The sequence below is a fragment of the Mus pahari genome, chromosome 5 (genome assembly GCF_900095145.1).
Source record: "Mus pahari chromosome 5, PAHARI_EIJ_v1.1, whole genome shotgun sequence".
NCBI lineage: Eukaryota > Metazoa > Chordata > Mammalia > Rodentia > Muridae > Mus > Mus pahari.
In genome coordinates, this window is record NC_034594.1 from 151,585,373 (window position 1) to 151,613,064 (window position 27,692).

Consider the following 27,692-nt stretch of genomic DNA (forward strand, 5'->3'; position numbering starts at 1 on the left):
ACGGAGGTCAGCGAAAGCCCCATTTCAAAGACCAAGGAAGACAAATGTGGGCAGAAGTCCTGAGAATTGAGTTTGCACATGGCACGCAGAAGCAGCCTACTGCAGGGCACAGGCTGTGGTGGCAGCCATTTTCTCTCTCTCTGGCTAACTGTAAAATGAGAGTAAACTGGATACAGGATAGCAGAGTGGGGGGAGGTTCTCTGCCCAGCGCCCTCTGCCCAAGCCCACTGTACTAGAAAGGACACACAGGCTCCTCAAACATAGAGATTTGGGTTGCGAAGCTCTTCTCTGTGGTTTGCAGAACACTAATTAGCTTGATTAAGATCATTTTCCTGAGAAAGGAAGAGCCGGAGAGGGATCTCTTCTACAGAGGAATTTATAAGCAGAAGGTCAGCCACAGGTGACACCTTGGTGAAGTAGTACAGGAGCATCAGGCTAACCATCTGCTCTCCACTGACTTCTACTAAAGTTCACTTTCAGACAAAAGTTACACACATCCAAGCCCAATTATTCTCCAAGATCTCAATGATATATATGTTTCCTTATGTTTGTGCACGCGTATGTGCACGCATTTGCATGGTGTGGCTTCTTCTGTCGCCCCTCAGGAAGCACCCACCTTGGTTTTTTGAGACAGACTCTTACACTGAGACCTAGGACTTCCTGACTGGAAGGCCCTGCAGTGGCCCTGCAGACCCACTTGTCACCATTTCTTATGCACCCCCACAGCCAGCGTCTGTATGTGTGCTGGGGCTGGAAGGGAGAAGCGTCTGCTTGTGTGTATATACCTTTCTACCTGAGCCCTGCCCTCAGTCCCACTCCACTTTTATAACAAGCACAACTACTAGTATATGGGAAAGAGGAGATATTACTATTGAAAGTTTGTCCAAACAAATGGTCTTTCATCACAATGCCAGAATATTCCTCATATACAACATGGAAAAAGTTCCATAAAATAAGTATCGTTAAAAATGTTTAACAAGGCCAGGTGTGGTGGTGCACACCTTTAATCTCAGCACTCGGAAGGCAGGGGAAGGTGGATCTCTAAGAGTTCCAGGCCAGCCTGGTCCACAAAGTGAGTTCCAGGAGAGTCAAGGCTGTTACACAGTGTAACCCTGTCTCAAAAAATAAAAAAAAAAGAAAAGAAAAGGCTTAAAGAGCCAAGCCATGCTGCCTCAGGCCTATAATCCATTCAATGGCAGAGGCAGGTGGATCTCTGCAAGTTCCTGGTTAGCCAAGACTACACAGAGAGACTCTGTCTCAAGAAACAGAACAAAATGTTTAACAATAAACAACAGGAATAAGGCAATGATTCACATTTTAAATTTAGCAATATTTTAAGTGAACATTAACCGCAATTACTCACTTTATACAAGATTTTTTAACAACACAAATGACACCAGAGGACACCGGAGGACAGCCACATTACTAATGTGAGGAATGATATACCAGTCATCATAAGGCAAAAGCCATCATTTCAGTGTTAACACCACAGAAGCTGTAAGCACTGTATGTATAAAACTACTAAAGGCTGTAATTTTTCAAAAACATATGAAACAAACAATCAGAGTAGCCACTGTATTTCAAATCAACTTTAAATTATAGACAAAAAAGATTATAATGCTGTGGTCACAATATCAGAAAATCACTGGGTGTACTTTTTACAGAATAAAAATAACTTGGGGGGGGGGGAACTAGAAGAAATCTCTAGTGCTCCAAATAATCACATTTTAATTCTTAAAAAACAGGTGGTTTTGAAAGCAAACCTTAAAATAAACATGGGATATTATAAAATGTGTGTTTTACAAATTGCAAGGTAAGAGGCAAGGTCATCTCCCTATGTAAAATGTGATAACCACTGAAAACAAGTGGACAAAGACAACAGATCCAGAGCAGAGTGTGGAGTCCTGGGTCCAAGCCATCCCACACCGCTGTATCACGGCTGCCTGTGCCTAAGCAAACTCACAGAAGAAAACGCCTAGCTCCCACTAACAGACCACCAAAAAAAAAAAAAAAAAAATCTGTTTTCTAATCCTAACCTCGGATTTCACTAATCTGCTCTTTAGATTGTTTTAAGTCAGAAACCACCATGCTTTCATATCATTTAAAAATCAGTTAATCAGAATAGATTCCAATAGATTGTTTCAGCTAGCTAAAACAACCAACATAAAGAATAAATCCAATAATAAAGTGAAATCATTCAGTAGAAAGTAATGAAATATATATGCTGTGTTCTTTTGAAAAAAGGGAACAGATTCTCTGATGGGGATATTTGCAGTATTGGCAACGAATAATCTCCAAGTAAAAATACTGATCAAACAGAAAAGTGATAAAGACCCTTTCAGTGCAGGAGCTTTCGTTCCCTGTTGAGATGAGGAGTGATGCAGGGCATTAGTGGTCCTCAATACCCCATCAAGGCTTATGCATGCTTGCAAATAACAAGAAAACAAAGGGTGAGGGACTGACTTACAGCATCAGCCAAGAGAAGAAGCTTCAAACTTACTTTTGCAAACGCTTCAAAAAGGTCAAAAGAAGGCGGCAGCTGAGACGCGTCCTGGATTTCCTCTCTCATGAAATGTTGAAATGTCATTGCAAGTTGCCTCAGGCCCTCTTTCTTATCTTCAGTGAGTTTGCTAATATCTTTTTATAAAGAAAACAAATAGTATAATCACCTACAGAATGTCATGAAAAAATCTCAGGTGTTCAAATGCTGGCTATTAAACAAGGTATTTCATGTCATGCAATTTATCCTGACAATCTTGTTCTTTTGACAACTACAAAGCATGATACATATTACATTGGTTAAATTCTCTCCAACTTTACCCACAAAATATATCAAATGGCTATCAAAAAATAAACAGATGCATACAGATTTTAAAAATATAATAAACCAAAATCAGCTGCACACTGCCAGATCTTTTACATTGTAGACCACAACTCTACCATCATAAATCCCAATGAAGTCAGTGAGTTTAAACTGACTTTTCCTATAATAATTCAAAAGTAGGTCACAAGTGACTGGTAAATAGTATTATCTGAAAGGTTAAAAAGACAGAAAACAAGATATTGAAAGTTCACATGGAGTTTAAGCAACTGTAATTTGCCATATAAAATGTGAACCATAACAGAAATATGGATGACCTGAGAAATCTCAACCTCGAGGGATTTCCAGGCTGGGAAGCCTGGAGGCAGCCCGGCTTCTTCTCTTTATGTTTCAGTTAAAGAGGAAGATTCTAGACACAAGAAAAGAGCTAAGACTGATACAATGAATCTGCAATGCTTCTGGATACAAAACTGGCATAAAAATTACTAAGACTTTTTGCACATTCATAGCAAACTTAAGTCAACAAAAGAAACAAAACACTTAAAGTCACAATTGTGACACAAGATGTGACACAATATATAGGAAGGAATATAGCCAAAGAAGTGAAACGTCTCTGCACGACAGGACAGAAGAGGATCTCATCACAGTCAAACGGTGGTCATCAGATGTAAGAGAGGACACAGCAGTGATGAAGGAAGGCTGGATAGTGGGGGCCAAAGTGCAGTCAGCTAGGAGGACTCAGTACTGCCATTCTGCAGCACGCAGGCTAAGTCCTTACTAGATAAAAACTGCCTAAATGTTCCCAACATAAAAACGATAAATTTCTGACATTCTGATACCATCATTACTTATTGTATAATTGTGCTGAGTCATTTCTACTAAACTTCCAAAGGGTTCCAAAACATACAAATGATACATTTTTGAAATGTGAATGTTAATTACCCTATTTTTACTGTTATATATTATATTACATATCCTGGACTCCATAGATTTGTATAAATACTTTATATGTCAATTTTATTTTTATAAAAAAATATACATATTTTTCTAAAGTTAATATGACCTCCTTGAACATTGGTTTAAATTCTACTACACAAGCCATATTAAGGCTGAGTGTGAACCATCAGACTAATAACATCTGAGAATATTTCACCAAAGGCAATATAATGGCTTGCTACTGAGCGGGGCTAATGTTAATAGTCAAATTCAGTGTAAATGGTGTTAATTATCTAGCAGTACTACAAAGAAAAATGACTAATTAGTTCTCTATTAAAACTTGAAAAGACACATCAAATTGAACTAACACTCTTCCTCATGTCAGGTTTATATATTTTCTTGAAATTATTTGTCCAACAGAATAATTAACCCGTGATTTCTTAAATAACAATATATTACCATTGGCAGCTAGGGCCCAGAAATGTAAAGCTGAGATCATCCTCTCATTCAACTCCAACCAGAATGGTAGGTAAACTGTGTAACAAACGTAGTCTACCAGTTCTAGCTGGTTTGAGACTGGAACCACTTACAAGCTCAGTAAAGAAGACCTTTGACTCTACAAAAGCAAAATAATCACGACTGTGCTTGAGCTCACATCTGGGGAGCCTTAGGGCATCCATGGAAACTGGCAACCACCATGGCAGCTGAGGGAAAGAACAATGCCCAAGACCGTCACAGAGCCTAGGTCTTCTGTACCCGAGACCTGCCTTAGTATCTAAAGGCATGAGGACACTGTGGGGCTCCCTATTCACTCCCTGTTCACTATGTCACTCTTGCCTAACATGAAAAGGAAATGAGAGAGAGAGAGAGAGAGAGAGAGAGGGGGGGAGAGAGAGAGAGAGGGAGAGAGAGAATATGAAAGAAAAGAAACAGAAGACAAAGGATCAGTTAGACTAACAGCTATGCTACTAACAGAGATTCTCCCAGTTCTGCTCATGAGGAAATCATGAGTACTCCCTCGTATGGCAAAGGATTATGGGTTGGATTAACAGATTCAAAAGTTTATAGCTTCAATTCTGAAGAACTAGAGGTGCATGACTCTAGACCTTAAAAGCTGAAGATTTACCACACAGCTTAGAGGAATACAGCCCTGACTCAGTGCTGCCACACCAACACAAGATGGCTAGCAAAATCCTTGGCTCTATGCAACATCTCTACACAACAGCGGCTGCCATCAGTCAGCATCAGCTAGGTATGACGGCTCTCGAGTATCAGGACCCCAGTGTCAGCCGTATAGAGCTCAGGCACATTAGATGTAGGAACCTTTTATTTTCAAGGTGAGGCAACTTGCCAGGAACTCTTTCAGAGGTAAAGGCCCCTAGTCTCTTGCCCGCTGCCTTCTGAAGTCTTGGCTTCTTCAACAGTTAGCCTGCTTTTACTCTCTGCCCCTGAGCCAGTCACTCGTCAGCCTACCCTTTTCACAGTTGGTGACACCTCTTCCTGGTGTTACCAGCTCAGTCCATTCTACCCATGATAAAAATCACAGGTAAGCAAGAGAAGTCCATCTGGAAAAAGCTTTTAACTGGGCTAAATGTTAAAAAACAATCACCAGCGACAGCACAGGAAGGAGTCTTCCGGCTGACTTAAAAAGCAGATGCCCAGCCTGCTGCTGATTGAGCCAGGAACAAAGGAAGTATGGTATGCAAATGAAGGGTTGCATTTGTACCAATCAAAAAAAAATGGCCCGAGTCAACTGACACCTTTTTCTGAGTTCATAGAGTGGTGTTCCCGCTCCCATCTTGAATGAGAACAGCTAGAGGGTCATAAAAAGTTCACCAAGGCTTGGTCAGGAAGGGTGACCAGTGCAGGGTGCCTGGAGTGACTGTTACTAGAGGAAGATCTCCGGACGCGGGAGTCATTCTAGCTGGAGCATCCTAGAAGTGATCATTAAATGTTCAACTCAACCTCACTTGGATAAGCACAATCCAGACAGATACTAGAAAAGGGACAGCTTGGCTGATGGTTCCTGCTCGAGGTGTCTAAGAATAAAGCAAGGGCTCTTCTGCTATCATTGAAAGGTCAGAACTTCCTACTTTCAATGCAGTTTCACTTATTCATGTAAAAAAAAAAAAATCCTGTATAGTGTTTACAATAAAGACATGAAAAAGAACTCAAAAAAAAAAAAAAAACCTAACATTCTCCCAAGTTTATTAATTCTTGACAGTACCAACCCTCTAGCACAGTTTCCCTATGCAGATGGGTCCAAGAGCTCAATTACACTATTCTATCTACTGTAGATCTTCACAAACCTATATGTGGCCCAATCTACCCTAGAATCTACTAAACAAAATCATGTGTTAGCTGTTTATAAAAACAAAACATTTCTTTACGTTTGTTTCATGTAATAAACACAGAAGAGCAAAGTTGTTATTAAAAGCAGTTTGTGGAGGCAGCTCAGTGGGTAACTGTGTGCTCAGCATGAGTGAGGTTCTAGAGAGTAGTTCTCAACCTTCCTAAGGCAGAGACTCTTTAGGGCTGGAGAGATGGCTTAGTGGTTAAGAGCACCGACTGTTCTTCCAAAGGTCCTGAGTTCAAATCCCAGCAACCACATGCTAGATCACAACCATCCATAATGAGATCTGATGCCCTCTTCTGGTGTGTCTGAAGACAGCTACAATGTACTTACATATAATAAATTCATCTTTTTTTAAAAAAAAGGCAGAGATCCTTTAATACAGTTCCTCATGTTGTGGTGACCCCGCCCTAAGCCATAAAATTGTTTTCGTTGCCACATTATAACTGTAATTTTGCTACTGAATGGTGTCTCAGCTCCTAAGACCATTGGAAATATGTGCTTTCCAATAGGTTGAGAACAGCTGCCCTGGACTGAACCTCTGAAAAGATGAGAAAAAATGGGGTGGGAGAGTTCAGCAGATAACTGATAGAATTAATAATCACTTACTGGACTCCAGATCATAAAATGAATAAAGTTTCTCTGACTCTGAGGGTTTTTCTTCCATCTGTGAAGGAAAAGGAGAAAACACCAGAAACAAGGTCAGTGCCTCAACAGATAAGTAAGCAGCTTTGCCTGCACTTGGCTATTCTGATGAAAGTTTCTGCTTGACTGCTTGTTTTGAGACATGATATACCACTACATCACTATGAAGCTCTGGCTGTCCTGGAAAGTACTCTGTACACCAGGCTGGCCTGGATCACAAGAGGTCCACCTGTTCCTGTCTCATGAGTGCTGGGATTAGAGGTGTGAATCACCACACCCAGCTACAATTACATTTTTAAAGGATTTTTTTTTATATATCGCTTTTCTTCATAACATTGAAAGCATTTATTTGTCTGTGTGTGTGGTTTTTGTGTGTGTGTGTGTATGTGTGTGTGTGTGTGTGTGTGTGTAGGTCAAAGGGCAACAGAAATCTGTCCCCTCCTCCCATTGATTGATAGGCCCCAGAAACAAAATTCAGACCATCATCAGGCTGGACAGCAAGCACCCCACCCACACCCACCCCAACCCCCTAGTCATGCCTCCAGGTCTCTATAGCACTTTTTTTTTGAAACTGCTTAGTAACAATTTTAAAGTCTAACTTGCAACTTCACCTAAGCAGTTTTATCTGCAAATAAAAAGCTCCTTTATAAGAAGTTACCACTATAAAAGCCTCTATAAACGTTTGAGGTGGAGAAAAAGGAAAATAAAAATTCGAAAGTTAATGACTAAGTGAAGAAACAAAATTAGGCCCTACAAAAATCTGAAGTGCTTATGCTACAGCACTCATGGAACAATCTAGAAGCTTCTTCAGGGTAGGGTTCCAGATTCTGCTGTATTATAGGAGACAGAGACAAATCCTAGCTCTATTTTAAAAGAAGAAGAGGGGGAGGAGGGGGCAGGAGGAGGAGGAAGAGGAGGAGGAAGAGGAGGAGGAGGAGGAAGAAGAGGAGGAGGAGGAGGAGGAAGAGGAGGAGGAATTGTCAATTTAATATATTATTATGTCCTCATTTGATAAAACAATGAAGGCTCACTCATACATGCAGTGGGTTCCTAGGAAAAAGTTACAAAGGAAACATAGTTTCTACTAGTTGCTAATATATTACCTCAAGACTCTACTCAAGAAAGAGATTATATACTATCTCTATCGATAGGGACTATGCACGTCACTGCCATAAAGCCAATGGCTAATAGTTTCTTATCTTAACACACTGCCTGGGATAATCCACCATCCCCCTTAACATGAGTGCAGTCTCAGCCTTAAATATGAACAGGAACAGCAACTGCTTTCGTCAGAGCAAACCCAGGCCCCTTTCCTGACGTGTGCTCACCAGCTTGACGACAACCCTGCCCAGAAGTCTCACGGAGTCCGGTGGATATCTGGGCTTGCAGCTTTTAAGACATCTGCATTCCCGCCTGTGGTCCGGCCAGGCTTTTTTCTGTGAAGACAAGAGCATGGAAAGGCATCAGGGATGGAAGTCAACTTTCATTCCAACCGGTTTTGAACACTGAGAATCACCAGCATGAATTCACTCTAAACAGCCTAAATAGAACGATAAAATGCAAAATTCATTTTGCATTACTGCATACAATCCAGAATTTAGTCTTTCTCAGGAAAGTAGCCATCAAAGGCACAAACACTTCGGCTTCATGTTGTCCTTAAATTTGCCCTCTGGTCATTACAAGGCTGGGAGACTCTATAGTAAGAACCAGTGCGCCTTTCTTAGTACTTAAACTCAATATTTGGTAGCATATACAATAGTATTTTAAAGAAAGAATCACCCAAAGCTAGAAAAGTTAATCATGGGGCTAGGGGAAATCAAAACAGAGAAGTCAGCAATTGTGAGTTTTGCTGTAAAAAGTCAGATATACCAGGTGGGCTGACAGATTCGAAACTATAAAGACTACGTATTGACACACCACAAAGGCATCACAGAAAGGAGCTAAATCATAAATATCCAGTTTGTTCAAGACAGTATGAGGTCATACTTATATCCTGGCTAAACTATAAAAGTTTCCTTTTCATAAAAGTGTATAGTTTGGAAGACAAATGTTCTGACCTGCTGGAAGGAACAGCGTTGGAGCTAGGTCACAAAGCTAGGTGTGAGTGGACTAAAGGGAAGGACGCCACCCTGGGGGCAGGGCAACAGCCAGAGCAAAGGCTCGTAAGTTCCATTGTGGACATATCTAATGACACACACATAAAAATCATACATCTAACTCATACTGTGTTCTCGTGGGCCCTTGGCTACAAAAGATTTCCTGGGTCAGCCTGGCCAGGCCCCTCGGAAGCTGGGGTTAGAGAAACAGAGTTTGCAAGCCCACCACTTCCACTTCAACCCCGTGCAGCCATGTTGACTAAGATGATCACTGTCTGACACTTTTTGTCATCCTTCATTCCAATGCTTACACCTCACTCACATCCCAGCAGGACTACGCTAGTTCCATGTAAAGAAGTAGACAAAGAGCTGAGCATGAAGCAGCCCTGGCTCAAGTCCTGCTGCCACCAAGGAGAGAGGGAGAGGTAGAAGGATGGGGGGAGAGGGAGGGGGAGGGGGAGGGAAAAGGAAAAGAAGGGGGAAGGGGAGGAAGAGGAGGAGGGGAGGGAGAAGCAAAAGAAAAGAACAAAAAGAAAAAGAGAGCTATCTTAATGTAATCCAGGCACTCAGGAGGCTGAAGAAAGCAGATTAGGAGTTCGAGACCACCTTGACTATGTTCAAGTCAACTTGTGATTCATGAGACAATGAACGTCACACAAAAAATAGTTTCTGCTGGGCAGTGGTGGCACACATCTTTAATCCCAGCACTCAGGAGGCAGAGGCAGGCAGGTCTCTGTGAGATCAAGGCCAGCTTGGTCTATAGAGAGAGTTCTCTGTTCAGGACAGCCAGGGCTACACAGAGAAACCCTGTCTAGAAGTAGGGGGTTGGGGTGGACGGAGGAGAAAGAAAGAAAGAAAGAAATAGGTTGTAACAGCAGAAACATAATAAGGCTCATGATCTGGGACTTAAAAACAAACTCTCTAAATATAAGCAAGGATAGTGAAGCCCTTGGCATGCTCACATGGCCACTACATGACTGCCATGTTTGTACATTTATTTAAGTTGCTTTATAAGCAAGGCAGAAACAGAGCATAATGACTTCCATAATTCTCATCTGGTAGAAAGGAAGACATATGTTACTAAATAGTAAATCACAGGAGAATGTATTCCAAGAAGGCTGATCATCATACTGGACTGTGTCTTTTGACAATGATTATGTTTACAACTATAATGGCATCTTGGGCAGCTACATAACACCAGTCATTACCTGGAGTATCTAATTCAGTGGAACAAAAAAGCTTGTTGCGTAGGAACAAGTACTGACCTAGCTAGCAACTGTCAGTTACAAAGATGTACAAGTTATTCAAAGAGTATATTGCTTCACTGTCAGATAAGTTTTTTAAAAAAACGCAGTAACCTGCTTAGCAAAATGCATTTACCTACTAAACATTCAAATGAGTCAAACAAACTTGTGTAAATTATGAGACGCAATTAGAATCCCATGACTGTCACTGCCAGCCATCCTTGGGGACTGCGCTGGTATACACTGACTAAGATGTGAAGTCGGTACTTCATCTGGTCTTCCAGTTAAAACAGGTTAAGCAGGCCAGTGCAGAGCCCTTTATTCAGACAAGAAACTACAGTGCTAAACTATGATATCAGGGTGGGGGTGGGGGTGGGGGTGGGGGATGGTGGCTCTGACTCTTTTGCCTGCTCTTGAGACCCTTTTCCTCTTCCTGGGTTGCCTCATCCAGCCTTGACAGGAGGGTTTGTGCCCAGTCTTAGCGTACGTAACTTGTTATACTGTGTTTGCTCTTTGTGGAAGGAGGGGAAAGTGCAATGGGGATGTAATGGACAATCATCATCATCATCATCACCATCATCGTCATCAAGATAGGATCAGCTTGGACACTTGGCAGCCAAACACACTTCAGAAAGTTGACCAATTAACCAGTTAATTGGCACTGGTTTAAATGAAGCATCTAAAGTTTAGAGAATTCTTGTCAAAAGTAACATCTGGTCTTTAACATAATTAATGTTGCTCTATCTAAATAATAAACAGACACTAGGAAGAATGTCCCTTCGTTCTATTCTTACCTCATTTTCATTCCATGAAAATAACGAACAATCTGCTTATCTTTCCATTGTGCTTAGAGGATCACAGATGTTCATTGCTTTAGTCTACCCAAAAGCAGGATCGAATCGTTCGTCGTAAACACAGAACGTGACCATGCCACTTGGAACTGCTTCATGTTAGACGGAAGTCTCTGTCCATGCCATTTCTTCTAACCATGATGATAAAAATACGGTTTTTATACCAGTATTCTCTCAGGCCTGCCGCTTGGACTCGTAGCATAAATCTTATAAACAGAAGCCCACCCCTGAGTCTACTAAGCAACTCTCTGTGCAAAGACACTCGGAAACGCCGGCACTATCCTCTCTCCCCTTGGTTGTCCCTTTAATGGCACACTGGACTTCCATGTCCACCGGTTTCTCAAAGGATGGCCAACTTCCCTATATTCTCCCTCTACTGCCAACCAAGAACACAGTTAAGTTTGTTCACAACACTGGCTGGGATGTTTTCTGTTCTCAAAGATCAAAATTAACAATGCTATACAACAAGTACAAAGGACCATGGGAGATCAAGGAAAAACAAGTACTGCATTAGGAAGCAAAGACAGCAGGAGATTTGGGTTTCAGATGAGAAAAGGAAGTCAAAATCTGCAATAGAATTCCATGTGTCAGAGTATTCCAGACCAGAAACTCCAAGTCTCCGTGACTTATACAGTATTTATAAATTACAAACTAATTACATGAGCAGTTTCTGATGAGGACAGTACCAATATTGAAGGAAAGGTGCCCTGGAAACTGTTGGTTTTGTTTGGTATGATGTTGTAGTGCATGACTGACATTTAATTAGCAGAAAATGAGAATTCAGACCTCCCACGGAGGACACTTCCACAAGAGAAAATCGAATCCCAAAGGCAACACAAGTTTCAGTTTCATATGTCCTTCGAGATATTCTGTGAAGGTAAAGATGTTTCTAATGGGCTCAGCCTAGAATAAATTTTGGTTTGCTTGTTTTTACATAGTCCTAACAGTGTTGAATCTTGTTGTTGTCAAGTTAAGGGAAGACTGAGAATTTTTCTAAAGTCAGTTCATGTTTTATAAAGCTGTATCCACTAAGGCTCCTGCTGTATCAGATTTGCCAATCCAGCAGACTTTCCGTTATACATCTCCTCTTCCTTCTCAGAGTGGCTCTGTATATTTGCATCAGTCTATAACTATGTCTTCCAGTCTAGTCAAGCCTAACTATTTACATAACAAGACACAATATTTTTGTTATTCTTTATTTTCTTTCTCCTTATAAACATACAAATTTGAGCTGGATGTGGTAGTGCACACCTTTAATCCCAGCACTCAGGAAGCAGAGGCAGGCAAATCTCTAAGTTCAAGGCCAGTCTGCTCTACAGAGGGAGTTCCAGGACAGCCAGGACTATACAGAGAAACCCTGTCTCAAAAACAAACAAGCAAAAAAAGTAAACTAAAGTATATAATAGATATACAAACTTACGTAGACTGCATTATCTGTATAATTTCATTTCAATATAGTAGAGAGGGCAATAAACATAACCATCATAAATTGTGGAGGTGGGTCTGAGAAAGGCTAAAAATCTCAAACCTAGAATAACCCTACATGCACCAAACATACCTGTTTAAATGCCCTAACAACTTCCATAGAAACTGTCTATTCATGAGATAGAAATGGTTATCTGAACTTTTGTATTACATTTATTTATTAAGGTGTGTGTGTACACATGTGTATGTAGAGACGTATGCACATGCCCACAGTGGATGTGTGGAGGCTGAAGAACAGACAACTTGCGGGTGTTTGTTCTCGCTAGTCACCAGGTGGATCTCAGGCGTCGGGGTTGGCCTTTAGCCACTAGGTCATCTCCCCAGGCCCTGGACTACTTTTAATCACTGCAAGGCATTCAACGTATGCCTCATGACACTCACAAACGGGTAACTACAAGGGGTTCCTAAGAGCACAACTCAAAGTAGGTAAGCTGCCCCACAATCTAGACTGGAGAAGACCTGAAAGTTTGCATTCCACTCAAGAGTGCTTGGTAGCAAGTGAATAAAAGATCCACCTCTGTGCTTTAAAAGGCCCAGCGTTGGACCACAGGTCCTCAGAGGTGTGAAGATGCCCAAAGCTGGAATCTGGGAATATAAAGTAAATGTGGAACAGGCTACAACTAAAGGGCATTGATCAAATTCTTGCATGAAGATTTCTTTTGAGGGCTGGAGAGATGTCTCAGTGACCATAAACTTAACTTCTGCTTTAGGGAGTGATGTGGAGACTACTGCTAGGTGCAGGCTTGTTGGTTAACTCTAGTTTAACCTTAGGTCAGGTTCTCTAAGATGGAGCCTGAACCCAAGACTGGGTTGGTCTGGTCTCTCAAGAGCAGCACAGTTTTCTCACTTCAATGCTTACAGCATACATATCCAAACACAGCAAGAGCCCTTCCCACTGACCCTACTCAAAGTAGGAAAACAAGGCCCCAGAGGAAAAAGGAATGAGGCCAGGAAGGGCACCAAGTTATCCCAAAATGAAACAACTGAGTTATTACATCATTGGCAGTCATAATATCTTGGTTAACCAAAACCCATATAATATGAGGCAAGAAGAACACTAGGGTCACAGAGTAAGCCACTGTCATCCAGTACAGAGTTCAGAAAACGACAACCTGTGTCAAATCTCTGTGACCACATATTTGGCAAGTTATACTAGAATATAGTCACACTCAATAGCTGCACTCTCTTCATGATAAGACGGAGATGAGAAGTCATTACCAAGTCATATGGCTAACAATATTTACCACATAGCCCTTCACAGGGGAAAAAAAATTGCCAAATCATGAGCTACAGAGAGACCATAACAACATGGTCAACGTTGTGAGACCCAGGAAATAAATTTCTGAGCAGAGCAGAAATCTCTCTACTGGGATAACCAAAATATGGACAGCAGGTTCCAAGTGAACCTAGCAGAAAGAACATTTGACTTCCCTGATACATTAACTGTTGAGTCTAATTCTAAGTCACCAGCGCTCATCAGAAAATCCAAATGGTGGTAAAAAGACAGGGGGCAGAAGCAATTCAGGGGGGCACCAGGGGTACCACAGCAAACTCTGAGACAGGCTACCCTGCCATGCGAAAATTCCAAATGAAAGCCTGTGTAAGTCTGGTGAGATGGCTCAGTGGTTAAGAGCACTGACTGCTCTTCCAAAGGTCCTAAGTTCAAATCCCAGCAACCACATGGTGGCTCACAACCATCTGCAATAGGATCTGACGCCCTCTTCTGGTGTGTCTGAAGACAGCAACAGTGTACTCATATACATAAAATAAATAAATATATAAAGAGATAAATCTAAGAAAGAAAGAAAGAAAGAAAGAAAAGAAAAGAAAAGAAAAGAAAAGAAAAGAAAAGAAAAGAAAAGAAAAGAAAAAAGAAAAGAAAAGAAAGCCAGCCAGCCTGTGTAGTTGATGGAGGAGACTAAAACAGGGCTGGGGCATACAGGGTGAGGGGGGAACAGAGGGAGTTAACACCCCAAAAGCCTATATTACTAAAATATATAAAATATCTTAAAATATCTCCCTACTACTGGCATGATTTACACTAAGCAGTGGAGAGTTAAGGTGAAAAGTCCAGTTTAAATATAATGCTAAGACGGTCCACACTGCTACAGTCTTCTGCTTAGTCCTACTATTACACAGACAGGTGCTTTCCCTAAAGAGGGGCATGTGACATACACCTGTCATCCAAGTACTTAGAGGCTATTGCAGGAAGATCTTAGCTAAACTATTTTGGGATATATGAGTTGAAGCCGGTATGGGCTACATGGTAAGACCTGAGCTCAGAAAACTAAAAAGCACAGGGAAAATTTAAAAAAATGGAATCGCTGTGAACAAAATGTTTAATCAAAAAGACTACAAAGGGCAGAGAAATAATAAAAGACAAAAATAAGAAAAGCAGAAGAAATAGGAAACAATAACATCTATGACAGATCTTGATACAGTATAACAAGAGTCGCTGTGAATGTCAATGGTCTCCAGGCACTGAGATTGTAAGGAGACACCATAAATAACTCTCCAAATCCAACCAGGTGGTTGGTGGCGCCCACCTTTAGTCCCAGTACTCAGAGACAAGTAGATCTCTTTGAGTTCAAGGCCAGCCTGGTCTACAGAACAAATCCAAGACAGAGCTACACAGAGAAACCATGTCTCAAAAAAACCAAATAAACAAAAGACAGAAACAAATAAACAAAAACAGCTCTGCAGTGCTGTGGGAAATATTTTAACAAATGTGCACCAACCCACTGTATACCCAGCTACTCTCTGGCCCTGGTCGCTCTGCCTCTAGGTTAGCCCCAGGCGGAGGTCTCCCCAGCTCCGATTCGCCTGCCTCAGAACTGCCTATACCTTCTTAGCCATCTACCCACTGTAGCCAGTTGTCACAAATCCCCTTACCAGAGTAAATCAAAACTCTAGAAGCTTATAATTCATTAGTCAGATTTATATATCAATAAATTCTCAATTCACAAGATGCCCACACAATAATTTCAGACCCAATTGATGTTGATATAAACTGCCCACCTAGATAAGACAAACTGTCCTGTAAATTTTCCATCCCTTATATGATAATTCATAGTTACCTGTGGTTATTTAAAGCTACGCGGACTCTGGTTTTTCCTGTTCTTCCTCCATCTTCCTTCCTTCTTTCTCCTCCTCATCCTCTCTCTCCCCTCTCCTTCTTCTCCCGCAAACTTTTCAGCTCCACCATCCCTTCCACTGCCCAATCACTGGCTCTAGCCTTTATTTTACAAGTTAAGTTTGGGAGAAGGTTCCCAAGAAGTCACCCGCGTACATGATTCACTCTTCATCCACAGTCCCTCCTGGGAAAATGGAATTAGCATCAAAATACAAACAGCACCAGGACTCTCCACAGCACTGCAAATCCTATCAGCCTGAGGCCTGAAACACAACTATTCCTAAAATAATCAAGAGGCTTTGCCTTCTTTAGTACCCCCCACTGAAGAGCAGAACTGCAAAAACAACTGATAAAAATCACCCTGTGAAAGGCTTACTGACTTAGGAAGAGCTTTCTACCATAAAAATAAATCAAATCATTTGATAACTACACGTGAAATGCTGACCCAAAAATATGATTCATGTGTGTAAGGAGATGTATAATTGCAAATATGAAATAGAACCTCTCTCTGCAAATGTAGTGCCTTTCAAAAGATCATAATCGGAAATGTGATCTAGAATCTGGTCATGTGCTTTATTTAGCAGTGAGTTCAATTAGAATGTAAATATCAGAAGTCAGCTAAGTCCAGAAAAGGTAAAATAATACTCAGGGAGATTGCTAGAGATTGGTTTACTTGCTATCGATATCTCCATCACTTTTTACATTTCTTAATAAGCAAACAGCCCATTCTTCCTTTTCAGTCCCTGAATCATCTGGAGTGGTCCATTATACCAATATGGAGGCGGGTTCCCACACTAGGAAATGATAGAATGGACATGCCACCATCAGGCACAGGCAGAGGCTCACAGTTACCAAGGAAGGAAAAAGAATAAATCTTGTCAGGAGCAGGAACAACACTATATGCTCAGCTGTGAGTGGTGGTCGGACAGACTGACAGACTGCAGAGGAAACTTGGAGGAACCGGCTCTGCAGCCTACTGCATTCACAAAAAAGAATCATTCTCTCTAAAGGAACAGAAGTAAAAAGAGAAAATGTCCATTGTTTCAGTCCTGTTCCTTAACTTCTATAATGAAAATACGTTCTTGTGCTTTATGTTTAAAAAGGAAATGTAAATGTCAATGGTGACAGCAGTATCCTTTGAGCAGAAAGAATTTGCTATACCCTGAAAAATGGCCCCCAAACCTTTCTCAGAGAGCATGCTGATACCACAGGCACAGGTAAAACAGCTGCTGGCCAGTCACGTCCCTCAGAGACAAACGTATTTTTCTACTACAGAGTCACATTCCCTACATCAGTCTCCATTCTGTCTGCTCTTCCTGTTCACACTGTTCATCGTCCTTACAGTTCAGTTTGTCAGTTTAACTCTGTGCAGCTTTATAGAATCCACAATCAGTACAGTGTTTAGCTCTGTACCTTAAGGGGCAGATAACCGGAGCAGTTTAAATGCATATGTTCCGGCCAGTCTTTGACTCCCTCCCACCTCCACATCCACGCAACTCCCCACACGCACGGAAACATATATTCTAGCTGGCATCATATATTTCATCTTACTGGCTATTTTCCCATTACCTTGCACATTATATCTAACGACGACACTGTTATTGATGCTACAGTGAATAACAAATATATGTAATAAAATATATACACTACGATGAATCAAAGTGGCATGCCCGCACGCCAAACTCCCTCTACTTCTTCTAATCAGATAATGGGGTTTTGTTCTTCTCTCTCTGTATTATTACAACTGGAGAAAGTAGCCTCAGAGAAAACATATTTGCAAAAATGGGGAAAAGAAAAAATAAAGGCTTGGGCCACTGAGATTAGAAATAAAGTTTCCAAAAGATGTATGTCAAATAGTATGTTAATTCATCATTTCTATACACATTACACCTGATCAGACATTTGCAGAAATGTGGAGCCACATTTCGCCAGAGGGTAGGGATGGGCTAAAGTGTAACCACAAAATAGATTTTCTATGATTTATCTTGAGAGGAAAGGCATTTGTGTTTTCTCTCTCTCTCCCTCTCTCTCTCTGCTTTCCATTGTAGTTACTGTTGATAATCTTATATTTCTGTTTACAGTCATGTATTTGCAGCTAAGATAAATCACTGGATATAAGGCAAATTAACAGTGGGTAAATTACATTAAAAACTTTATAAATGAACAGCTAAATTTTTAAATTTGAGGAAAATATCATACACCATCTGTCTAGAAGAGCATTCAATCTGATAAGTATGTATAGACATTGAAATACCCTAAGGTATATATGGATTTATCAACTGTAACTGTCAACCCCTAGGGTGGCTTGCTTTCTCTCTCTCTCTCTCTCCCTACTTTCTATTGTAGTTACTGTTGATGATTTTGTACAAGAAAGCAGAAATCTCACTATGACAAAGTATTTGTTGTAAAAAATAAAATAAAAAATAAAAAATATTTTTTAATATTTATATCTTATCAGGAACATGTTGAAGTTGTATATTTCTCTGTGTGTGTGTGTGTGTGTACATTGTTCCTACATAAGACATGTGCTTGTATGTGAAGATATGCATGCATGTACATGCACATATATAGAGAGGGCCAAGGCTGAAATAGACCATCTTTCCTTGATTGCTCTCCACCTTTAATTTTGGAGACACAGTCCCTTCCTGAGCCTGAAGTTCATGGACTGCAGCTAGGCTGGCTGGCCAATGAGCTTCAGTCTCCACTCCCACAGAGTCTCAGGTCACAGATACATACTTTCATAGCTCATGGTCTGAACTCAGGTGCTCGCTCACACTTGCCGCTCACACTCGCCCGCATTACCCACTGAACCATCTCCTTGGCTCTTGGTTTCAATTTTAAAATGTTTCCATTCTGTGTCTTTTGAAAACAATATAAATCAGGTCGAGGGACCTAAAGACTAAAGATCTTTCTGGGCTTGGAGCAAACCTCACAGTGAAAGTAAGGGGCCAAGAAACAAAGGACAAACACAACTGAGAATAGAAAGGCAGATGTAACCAGAATGTTCCTGCAAGAACAAAATTTACATTTACAAGGCAAATATAAAATCTGGAAATTTTATATACATTCATTTCCTAAAATCCAGAGTGTATCAATTATGAAATACAAAACAATTTACTGTTTTTCTGAGCTGTTTCCTTACTGGTAAGGTGAGCGTGTCACCTGTAGCTAATTTACTCAAGGTTCTTTTTGTCTTGTCTTGTTTTGTTTTTGTCTTTGTTTTTGTTTTTTCGAGACAGGGTTTCTCTGTGTAGCCCTGGCTGACCTGGAACTCACTCTGTAGACCAGGCTGGCCTCGAACTCAGAAATCCACCTGCCTCTGCCCACCAAGTTCTGGGATTAAAGCCACCACTGCCCGGCTTTACTCAAGATTCTTATTAACAGAGCCTATACACAGCAGATGTCTGTAAGATATTAGCTCTCGTCAGTACGGACTCAAAAACAAGGCCCGGCCCTATGTATGTATGTATGTATGTTTGTTTCTTTCTTTCTTTCTTTCTTCCTTTCTAAATAAAAGATTTATTTATTTATTTATGTATATGATTACACCATTGCTCTCTTTAGACACACCACAAGAGGGCATCAGACCCCACTGCAGATGGTTGTGAGCCACCATGTGGCTGCTGGAAATTGAACTAGTGCTCTTAACCGCTGAGCCATCTCTCCTGGCCCTGTGTTTCCTATGAAATTACTTAACTAGAAAGTAGCAGAAGTAATGTGGGAACTTGGATGCTCTGACATTATCCAACAATGGATTTTTCCCATTAAAATCAGTTTATTTGCATCCTGAAGAAACTAATTTCAAAGGAGAAAATGAGATAGCATAATAATAATAATAATAATAATAAATAAATTGAAAAAAATAAAGACCTGAAAAAAATGGTCCAGACTGAAAAAAACGAGAACTCCAAGTGAGTGCTTGTGCACAGGACACACAAGTGAGCACACACACATCCCACATGAGTGTCTGTGCACATAAATACACAAGAGAGCACACGCATATTCCAAAATAAGAATGAGCATGGGACCACACAGACATCCAAGTTTCAATTAGACTTTTTAATGATACAATTCATTAGAGCATAATTATACTTCTTATTAAATGATTAATCAAGATTTGAAGAAAAGGTCATGTTGAATGTTAATTATACATCCTTAAAAGAATTCCAAAGATATTAACAACCTTATTTATTACAAATTAATTTAATCTTTAGGAAGGCAATTTGGCATTATCTTTAAAAATTCAAAATACATATATGTTTTTGCTAAAAATTATGATTAGAAATTTATCATTAAATTAAATTTTAGAAGTACATGAAATTATAAAAATAATGTCAGGTACCTTATTAATAATATCTATTTTGGGGGAAAATCTAAACACTCATTAATAAGGAAATTATGGTTATGGTAAATATCATATATATTCAGTGATATAAAATAATCTCTAAATATGAAAAAGGAAATGAAGGCATAGAAGAACCTGTAGCAAAACAACCTATATCTGTTTTTATAAACATATATGATCTCAGATATGCCTGCACAGAAACCTTAACAATGAAGGGTGCAATGGTTTCAAACTGAAATGTACCACTACTTGTGTGGCTATTAAAGTAAAGGCTTGGTTCCCAGGCGGTGCTACTGGTAGGCGCCTGGATTATGAAGGTGCTGATGTCATCAGTGAACTAATCCATTGGAGTCATAGCTAAAGGGGCAATAGGAGGTTGTGTTGTGGTAGAAATGGTCAATGAGTGCCTAGCTTTGATTAATGTGCAGCTAGTGCTCTCTCTCTCTCTCTCTCTCTCTCTCTCTCTCTCTCTCTCTCTCTCTCTCTCTGCCTCTCTTTCCTTCTTCCTTCCCCTCCTTCCTTGACAAAGCCTATTCAAACTGTACAAATATTGAATTTAAAACTAAAGGAAAAATAACAAGTTAAAAAAGGAATCACTGTTTTGGTTTTGTCTTTAAAAGAGATGAAAGGAAAGAAGAAACAGGCCCATGGGTGTCATGGAGAAGAAATGCAGAGGTGGAGGGTTTCAAGCTTTCCATGAACAGTTCAATAGTCTTACCTGACACTTGGCACTGCAGTATTTGGCAATTCGGCATTGAGAACACCGCATCAGCTTTTCCTTCCTGCAAAGAACAAGTAGTTCTATGTTAGAAAATAAGTAAGAAACATACGGCTGCAGACAGAAAGCCCACGTCAGCACGTTGATGCCGACAGTTCTGCTCACATCAGGTCGCATCCGTGAAGACTTAGATTTCTTTAGGAGCTGGAATGGTGCTTGCTGCTCAAGCATGAGGACCTGAGTTTGGCATCTCAGCACCCACATAGAAGCTGGATGTAGCTGTGTATGTATACATCCCCACTGCTAGCAAGACAGGAAGCATGTGGACCCACTGCGTGCCGGCCAGGGTGAGCCCAGCCAAAGCAGTGACATGCAAGAGCAGTGAGAAAGCCTGTATGTAAATAAGGTAGAGAGCAATAAAGGAAGACACATAAAGGTGGTCTCTGGCTTCTAGGTACAAGCTCAGGTAAACAGGCACTGTACACACACACACACACACACACACACAAAAACACAAACACACATACACACAGAGTCAAGATTTGGATTTTTAAGTGGCTGAACATCTTCCAGGTGATGCTCTTTGGTTAGGCTGGGGTATACCATTGTAAGGCAGCTATTTCCTCAGTTTGATGATGAATAGCTTTATTGTGAAGCCAAGCAGCTATGACGATGTGCACAAAATCCCCCGAGAGACGCAGGGAGAGGACAACATGAGACCCAGGAGACCCTGTCAGACTCATCCACTCCCCAGAATGCTACTCACCACTATGTAAGTAAATGGCTGGATAAGGTAGGACTTCTCTGTGCTATTAGCTGGCCACAGGGCACGTGTGAATAACCTGACATCATAGCTGTCAGTTAGCCAGGTTCCTATAAGTCAATAAACTCACTGGCTCAGCAAGCTGAGTTTGGGTGCAATCCTTTCTTTGGTTGGTCAGCACCCTCTCTATCTAGGACAAACAGTTCCATCTCCCAAAGAAAAGTCAGACAACAAAGATGTTCAGCATGAATTTATCATTTTAACCTGCTATTTTCAAGTATAGAGTTCAGTGGCATTAGGAACAGTCACATCTGGGGTGGTCAGACAAAGCTCAGTGCCCACTATGTCTGAAGTCTGATATTCAATCCCTGGTAACAACAACAAAATCAGCAGACTATTCATATGCTGTATCACCAACATCGCCTCTAATCTTCTTTTTAAGCTAAATTTAATATTTAACTGTATTCTTATCTAGACATCCAGCCTCTTTTCACGGGAACATTACTGTCACCATAGGGAATCCAAAGTCAAATGCATCACCTGACAGGCATTGGGATTCTCTTATCTGAAGTGTATGGGACAAGACGGGTATTTAGAATTTTGGACTGTTCTTCTGATACTAAAGTATTTTAACTGAGATGTTGAGATGTTTTAGAAATGGCAACCAATTCTGAACATCATCAGCTTCATTTCCATTCCATGCACACTTTGTGCATCTAGCCTGAAGCAACTGCATTTTTAGCACGCTCGTGATTGACCTGATATATAAGGTCAGCGTTGGATCTTCTACCATCATGTGGACGCCCAAAATGTTTCAGGTTTTAAAGTGCTTAAGATTTCAATCATCTGGTTGTGGATCTTCAAACTGTATTCTGTACACTTTAAATATTTAAAAAAAAAAAAAAAAAGGTTATGAGTCATCTCCCCAGACTCCGAAGTCATACATCCTAGGTCCTAGCTTATCCAACTTAATAACATAGTCCTGCTGACAAATGATTTAGAAACGCCACTAAACCCTACTTCAGACAGGCAGGATTAAGACTGAAAAGCATCAGAGATGTTTTTCCCAAGTTACCTGAGCAACAAAACCAGACATTTAAAAGGCTGAATCATAAAATCAAAATAAGCCCCGTAACATTAACCAACAGAGAAGACAGTAGATTGATGGACAGTCAGGGCAGGCCAAAGCACCAACTTCCACAACAGCCAGAGCTACATGTGAAACTGTCTTTAAAAAGTAGATACTAGAGTATAAATCACCAGGGGAGCATGAAGCGACTGTCATGTGTCAGGTGACTCTGCAAGGGTGAGGACAGCCTTGTTGGAAATGAGAACATGATCATCTGCTACCTTCTGACTGGAGGAACTACATGTCAGGCATGAAGTATGGAAGAGGGTTCAAGCCTACGAAGGGAAGGGAAACACCTCCTGCAGCCAGCTGTGAAGGAGAGCTGCCAATCTCCACAGCAGGCACAGACCAGTTCAACCAACCTGGCCTTAAAGGTTTGCATCACGTTCTACTGTCAGTTATAAATAAAACTGGATAAAAACTCAACCCACTCGTGCTTCAAAGAAAAAGACACGCAATGTGGAATGAGACGGCCACATCAGACAAACTATTAAAAACAAAAACAAAACATATAATCATATCAATGTCAGGAAAGGGTTAAATGTGTCCTAAGAATAAAGGACGTCAAAGGGGAATGATAAAAGACCCTAGTCACCAGCTGCTGTAACCAACACACAATTAAGTTAATATATGTAAGGACCTTAAAACAGTGTCTGGAATCCAGGAAGCACCATGCAAGAGGTAGCTATTACTATTAAAACAGAGGGTCAAGCCAGGCATGGTTGCACACACCGTGAATGCCACCTTGAATACTAACGGATCTCTGAGTTCAAGACCGGCCTAGTTACAAAGTGAATTCCAGGACAGCCAAGGCTACCCACCCTATCTTGAAACACATACGCACATACGCGCGCGCGCGCGCACACACACACACACACACACACACACACACACGGACAGAGAGACTGTCTTCTGGAAATTCACTGACCAAGCAAATAAGGACAAAGTACCTGCATGATATGGCTGTGTCATCACAAATCGTTTTCAGGCATCCACTGGCCACTCTTTCTGTTTGTTTGTTTGTTTGATGTATATGAGTGCTCTGTCTACATGTACACCTGCATACCAGAAGAGGGCATCAGATCTCATTATGGATGGTTGTGAGCCATCATGTGGTTGCTGGGAATTGAAGTCAGGACCTCTGGAAGAGCAGTCAACCACTGATGCATCTCTCCAGTGCCCTCCTCCCTTTTCGTATCGATCTATCTATCTATCTATCTATCTATCTATCTATCTATCTATCTATCTATCTATCTACCTACCTACCTATCTACTTACTGGCTACTCTTTAAGAGTACCCATGAGAATAAGTAATACCAGACATTTTCTCTAACAATGGAGGAACTAGAAATGTATTTTTTAAAAACCCAATACAATTTCTTCAGGGTGGAGCAATAGCCTGAAGAACAGAAGAGTCACAATGGAGAAAAGAAGAGATATTTTAAGTTAATAAGTAAGGAAATGCCTAAACTTGTACTAAAAATAACACAGAAAATGTTAACTTTAAATACTCATGTAAAATGGAAAACCTGAAACTGAGGTAAACTTGTAAACCAAGAACTTAAATGAGAGGCAGACAGTGACGCACATCTGTAATCCAAGCACTCAGAAGGCAGAGGCAGGAGGATTACTTCTGAGATACTATCTCAAAAACAAACAAATAACAACAATAGCAAGCACACAAATGTTATAGTAATAGAAAACCAAGGAAGTCAAAGAGTCAAAACTACAATTGTAAGACTAATGTTTTAAATGCAATAGTATATAACACTACAACAAACTGCATCAATGACATGTGAAGGTTTGTACATGTTCAGTCTAGGGAATGGCACTATTAGGAGGTGTGACCCTATTGGACTAGGTGTGTCACTGTGGGTGTGGGCTTTAAGACCCTCATCCTAGCTGCCTGGAAGTCAGAACTCTGCTAGTAGCCTTCAAATGAAAATGTAGAACTCTCTGCTCCTCCTGTGTCATGCCTGTCTGGATGCTGCCACACCCGCACCTTAACGATAATGCACTGAACCTCTGAACCTCTGAACCTGTAAGCCAGCCCCAATTAAACGTTGTCCTTATAAGACTTGCTTGCCTTGGTCATGGTGTCTGTTCACAACAGTAAAACCCTAAGACATGACACAAGAATGAAAATACTACCCAAGATTCCATCATGATGTCAAAGCAACGCTGGGGAACAACAGCTAGAGGAACCTGTCTCTCCAGGCTTGCCCACCCACTCTCACTAGCCGCCAACATCTAAGACAAACTCAAGACACAAGTCAATAGAAACAATCACCAATGGCTCTGAGATCTGACTTCCGTCAACAGCATCGTAAGAGGAAATAAGAGTAAAAAGCTGTCCTTCCAACATAAGCAAAAGTAAGCCAAATCTTTGAAAAGTTAATTAGTGTAGAGCATGGTGAGCTAGTACGAGAACATCTGGCGAACATCGGTGAGAGGATTGGAGGACCACAAGACTGCTGGCACCCGACTCACCTCCTCAGACTCAGCCCCTTATACTCTCTTTTCTTTGTCTCCTTCAGAGGTTACTTCTGGTGACTGGAACTAAAGCTCCCCGACTTCACAGAGTACTTGTGTTCACTTCTAAGAAATAGTGACTGTGACTGAGATATCTAAGAACACTGGCGGTGAGCAGCGGCCAGCACCACACCTGCTCCCCATCTCCCTTCCATGGCTCACAACAAGCAGCTTCAGCACTGTGGCTCGCTAAACAAGAAGAGCCAGCTAACTGGAGAATTTAACCCCTGTTTGCTTTTGCCAGAAGTCCCATGTATGACGCTTATTTAGATAATCACAATCTTTATAAGCAAGTAAGTGGATTTTAATCCTCGGGTTTCCAAAGCAGCATTTACTGATCTAAGAGAAAAGTTAAGGCCCTGTTTGGACCAGCCATGGATCCCATGCAGAACTTTACTCTTGGAGCTGGGGGTAAGGACCCCTGCTGAGAAACCCCTAAACAGAAGAAGGGAGGGAGGCCTGCAGGCATTTTAGAAAACATTCTACCTCCGTCTTTTCTTAAAAGCGCATCATTCAATCCAAATGAAAAACAAAGCTGCATTTCTTGAAAGCGGCAATGAAAACACACACACACACACACACACACACACATCAAATCAAAACCAGAACTAACTAGCAATCTTCAGAAGAGAGACTGCTTATTTTAGGCAATTCCTGGTGCTAAAAAGAGAAACAGTGAATGGAAATAAATAAAGGACCGATTTTATCTAAATCAAGAAGCTTTTTCTGAATGTGGCAGAACTCAAGTGAAACATCCCAGAAGTGTGAGGGAGACTCCAGGTGACCCCACATGCCAATAGAGAACCCAAATGGCAGAAGGGGGACAGCAACACAGCACAGCAAAGGGGACCTGGCTTGCAGAAGCTGCCTCCTCGGATGCTCTAGCTCTCGGGCAACCAACAAATGGGGATTAAGTTGGAAGGTGGTGTGGGCTATGCATAGAGAAAGTGTGGTCATCTCAACGGGGCACTGGAGTGATGAATATTTAATTTCCAGATTATAGGAACATCCCTTTGCATTTCTCTCTTAACTGATTGGCTATGCTGAAGACCAGTTCACAGACATTTCCATTTGTACACAATTCTTAGCATATGAGCCAAAACAATAAAACCTAAAAATGGTGATTTTTTTCAAGTTAATGAAAAGAAAAAATCTGTGTAGGAAAAAAAAAAAATGAGTCTGGGTGTATCCAGCTTCCCAGTGATGTGCCTGCTTCAAACTTGGGAGGCTAGTTCTCCACACAATGGTATCACAAATCAGTTATCCTGAAATGTTGATAAACTCTGGTGAGTGCCGACTGAGTCACAACTGAGTGTCACATAACACAAACACTAGTGGTCCAATCCCAATTTAAATAATTCTTTTAATTATTTTTTTTTTTACCAAAATAAGTGAGCTCTTTTAAAAGCCCAACTCTCTCTAATAAACAGCAACAGGTTTTGGTTGTTGCTTGTTTTGATTTGATTTTGTTTTGTTTTGTTTTAAAGAAAAAGCAGACGCTAGAGGGCAGGCTCAGTAGCTAAAAGCAAAGGCTGCTCTTGCACAGGACCCAGGATCAGTCCCTAGCACCATCACAACCATCGTAATGCCAATTCCAAGAGATTCAGCGCCCTCTTCTGGCCTCCAGAATGCCTGTGATACTCGTACATACGTGTAGACACTCACAGGTACACATAAAATAAATATAAGTCATTATTTTTAGAAAAGAAAGAAGCAGAAAGGAAATTCCTGTCACTTATTTACAGAGACTCTGGTGGGTAAGGCACAGAGTGTCAAATCCGAGGGGGCTTCTTAGGCTGGCCCCTGTCCTGAGGGCTGTAGCTCTGGGACATAGTCTATAAGTCCTTCCTCCCAAGGACAGGCTGGGTCATGACTGATTTCTACAACAATGTAAGTTACTAAAAGGTAAGTAAGAAATTAAACTGAGCAAAATTAATTACTGGCTACAAATCAATAACTAAATATGAGTGTCAGGGTGTCCAGTCTCTGGAAATCAAAGGAATTAATGGGCACCCTCAATCTCAACTAGTCAGGCATCTTCCTTTCTGTGGGAGGCAAGGGGAAAGAGTACCTAGGCCACTAAAACAATGAAGCACGTGACCAGGCAGAGGGAAAGAAGCTTGCAGAATACACATAGAAACCAAAGACAGGGCCAGAAAAGTGGATCCTGCTGGTAGGGGTGCCTTTCTGCTCTTCTCTAAGACCTGACTCCGTTTCCAGAACTCACATCAGGTCACTCACAACTGCCTATATCTCCAGCTCCAAGGGAATATCCACACCTTCTTCTGGTTTCCACAGGCATCCACACACATATGGCATACATACCTACACACACACACACACACACACACACACACACACACACAAATAAAGAAAAGTTTTTCAAAAATCATGGTGACTCCCAGATTCCCTCTACCCCTGGCTTAATGGAAAACCCATTTTAAATGTCTTATATAGAANTCTCACTATGACAAAGTATTTGTTGTAAAAAATAAAATAAAAAATAAAAAATATTTTTTAATATTTATATCTTATCAGGAACATGTTGAAGTTGTATATTTCTCTGTGTGTGTGTGTGTGTGTGTACATTGTTCCTACATAAGACATGTGCTTGTATGTGAAGATATGCATGCATGTACAT

The 27,692-nt window shown here is 40.9% G+C and overlaps 1 protein-coding gene across 2 annotated transcripts in view; it reads right to left on the reverse strand.

The window, feature by feature from the left end:
• The window catches only part of Smyd3 (SET and MYND domain containing 3), a 564,386-nt gene that overhangs the window by 440,595 nt on the left and 96,099 nt on the right, over nt 1–27,692 (reverse strand). Inside the window, exons 1-4 of one of the 2 annotated variants that reach the window (XM_021197510.2) lie at nt 20,628–20,690; nt 8,084–8,191; nt 6,720–6,777; nt 2,501–2,637 (exon numbers count right to left, since the gene is read on the reverse strand). In XM_021197510.2, coding sequence (XP_021053169.1) covers nt 2,501–2,637; nt 6,720–6,777; nt 8,084–8,191; nt 20,628–20,678 — 354 coding nt within the window. In that variant the 5' untranslated portion in view covers nt 20,679–20,690. Of the gene's footprint in view, nt 1–2,500; nt 2,638–6,719; nt 6,778–8,083; nt 8,192–20,627; nt 20,691–27,692 lie in introns of those variants that run through there. The other variant, XM_021197509.2, reaches the window with a different exon arrangement.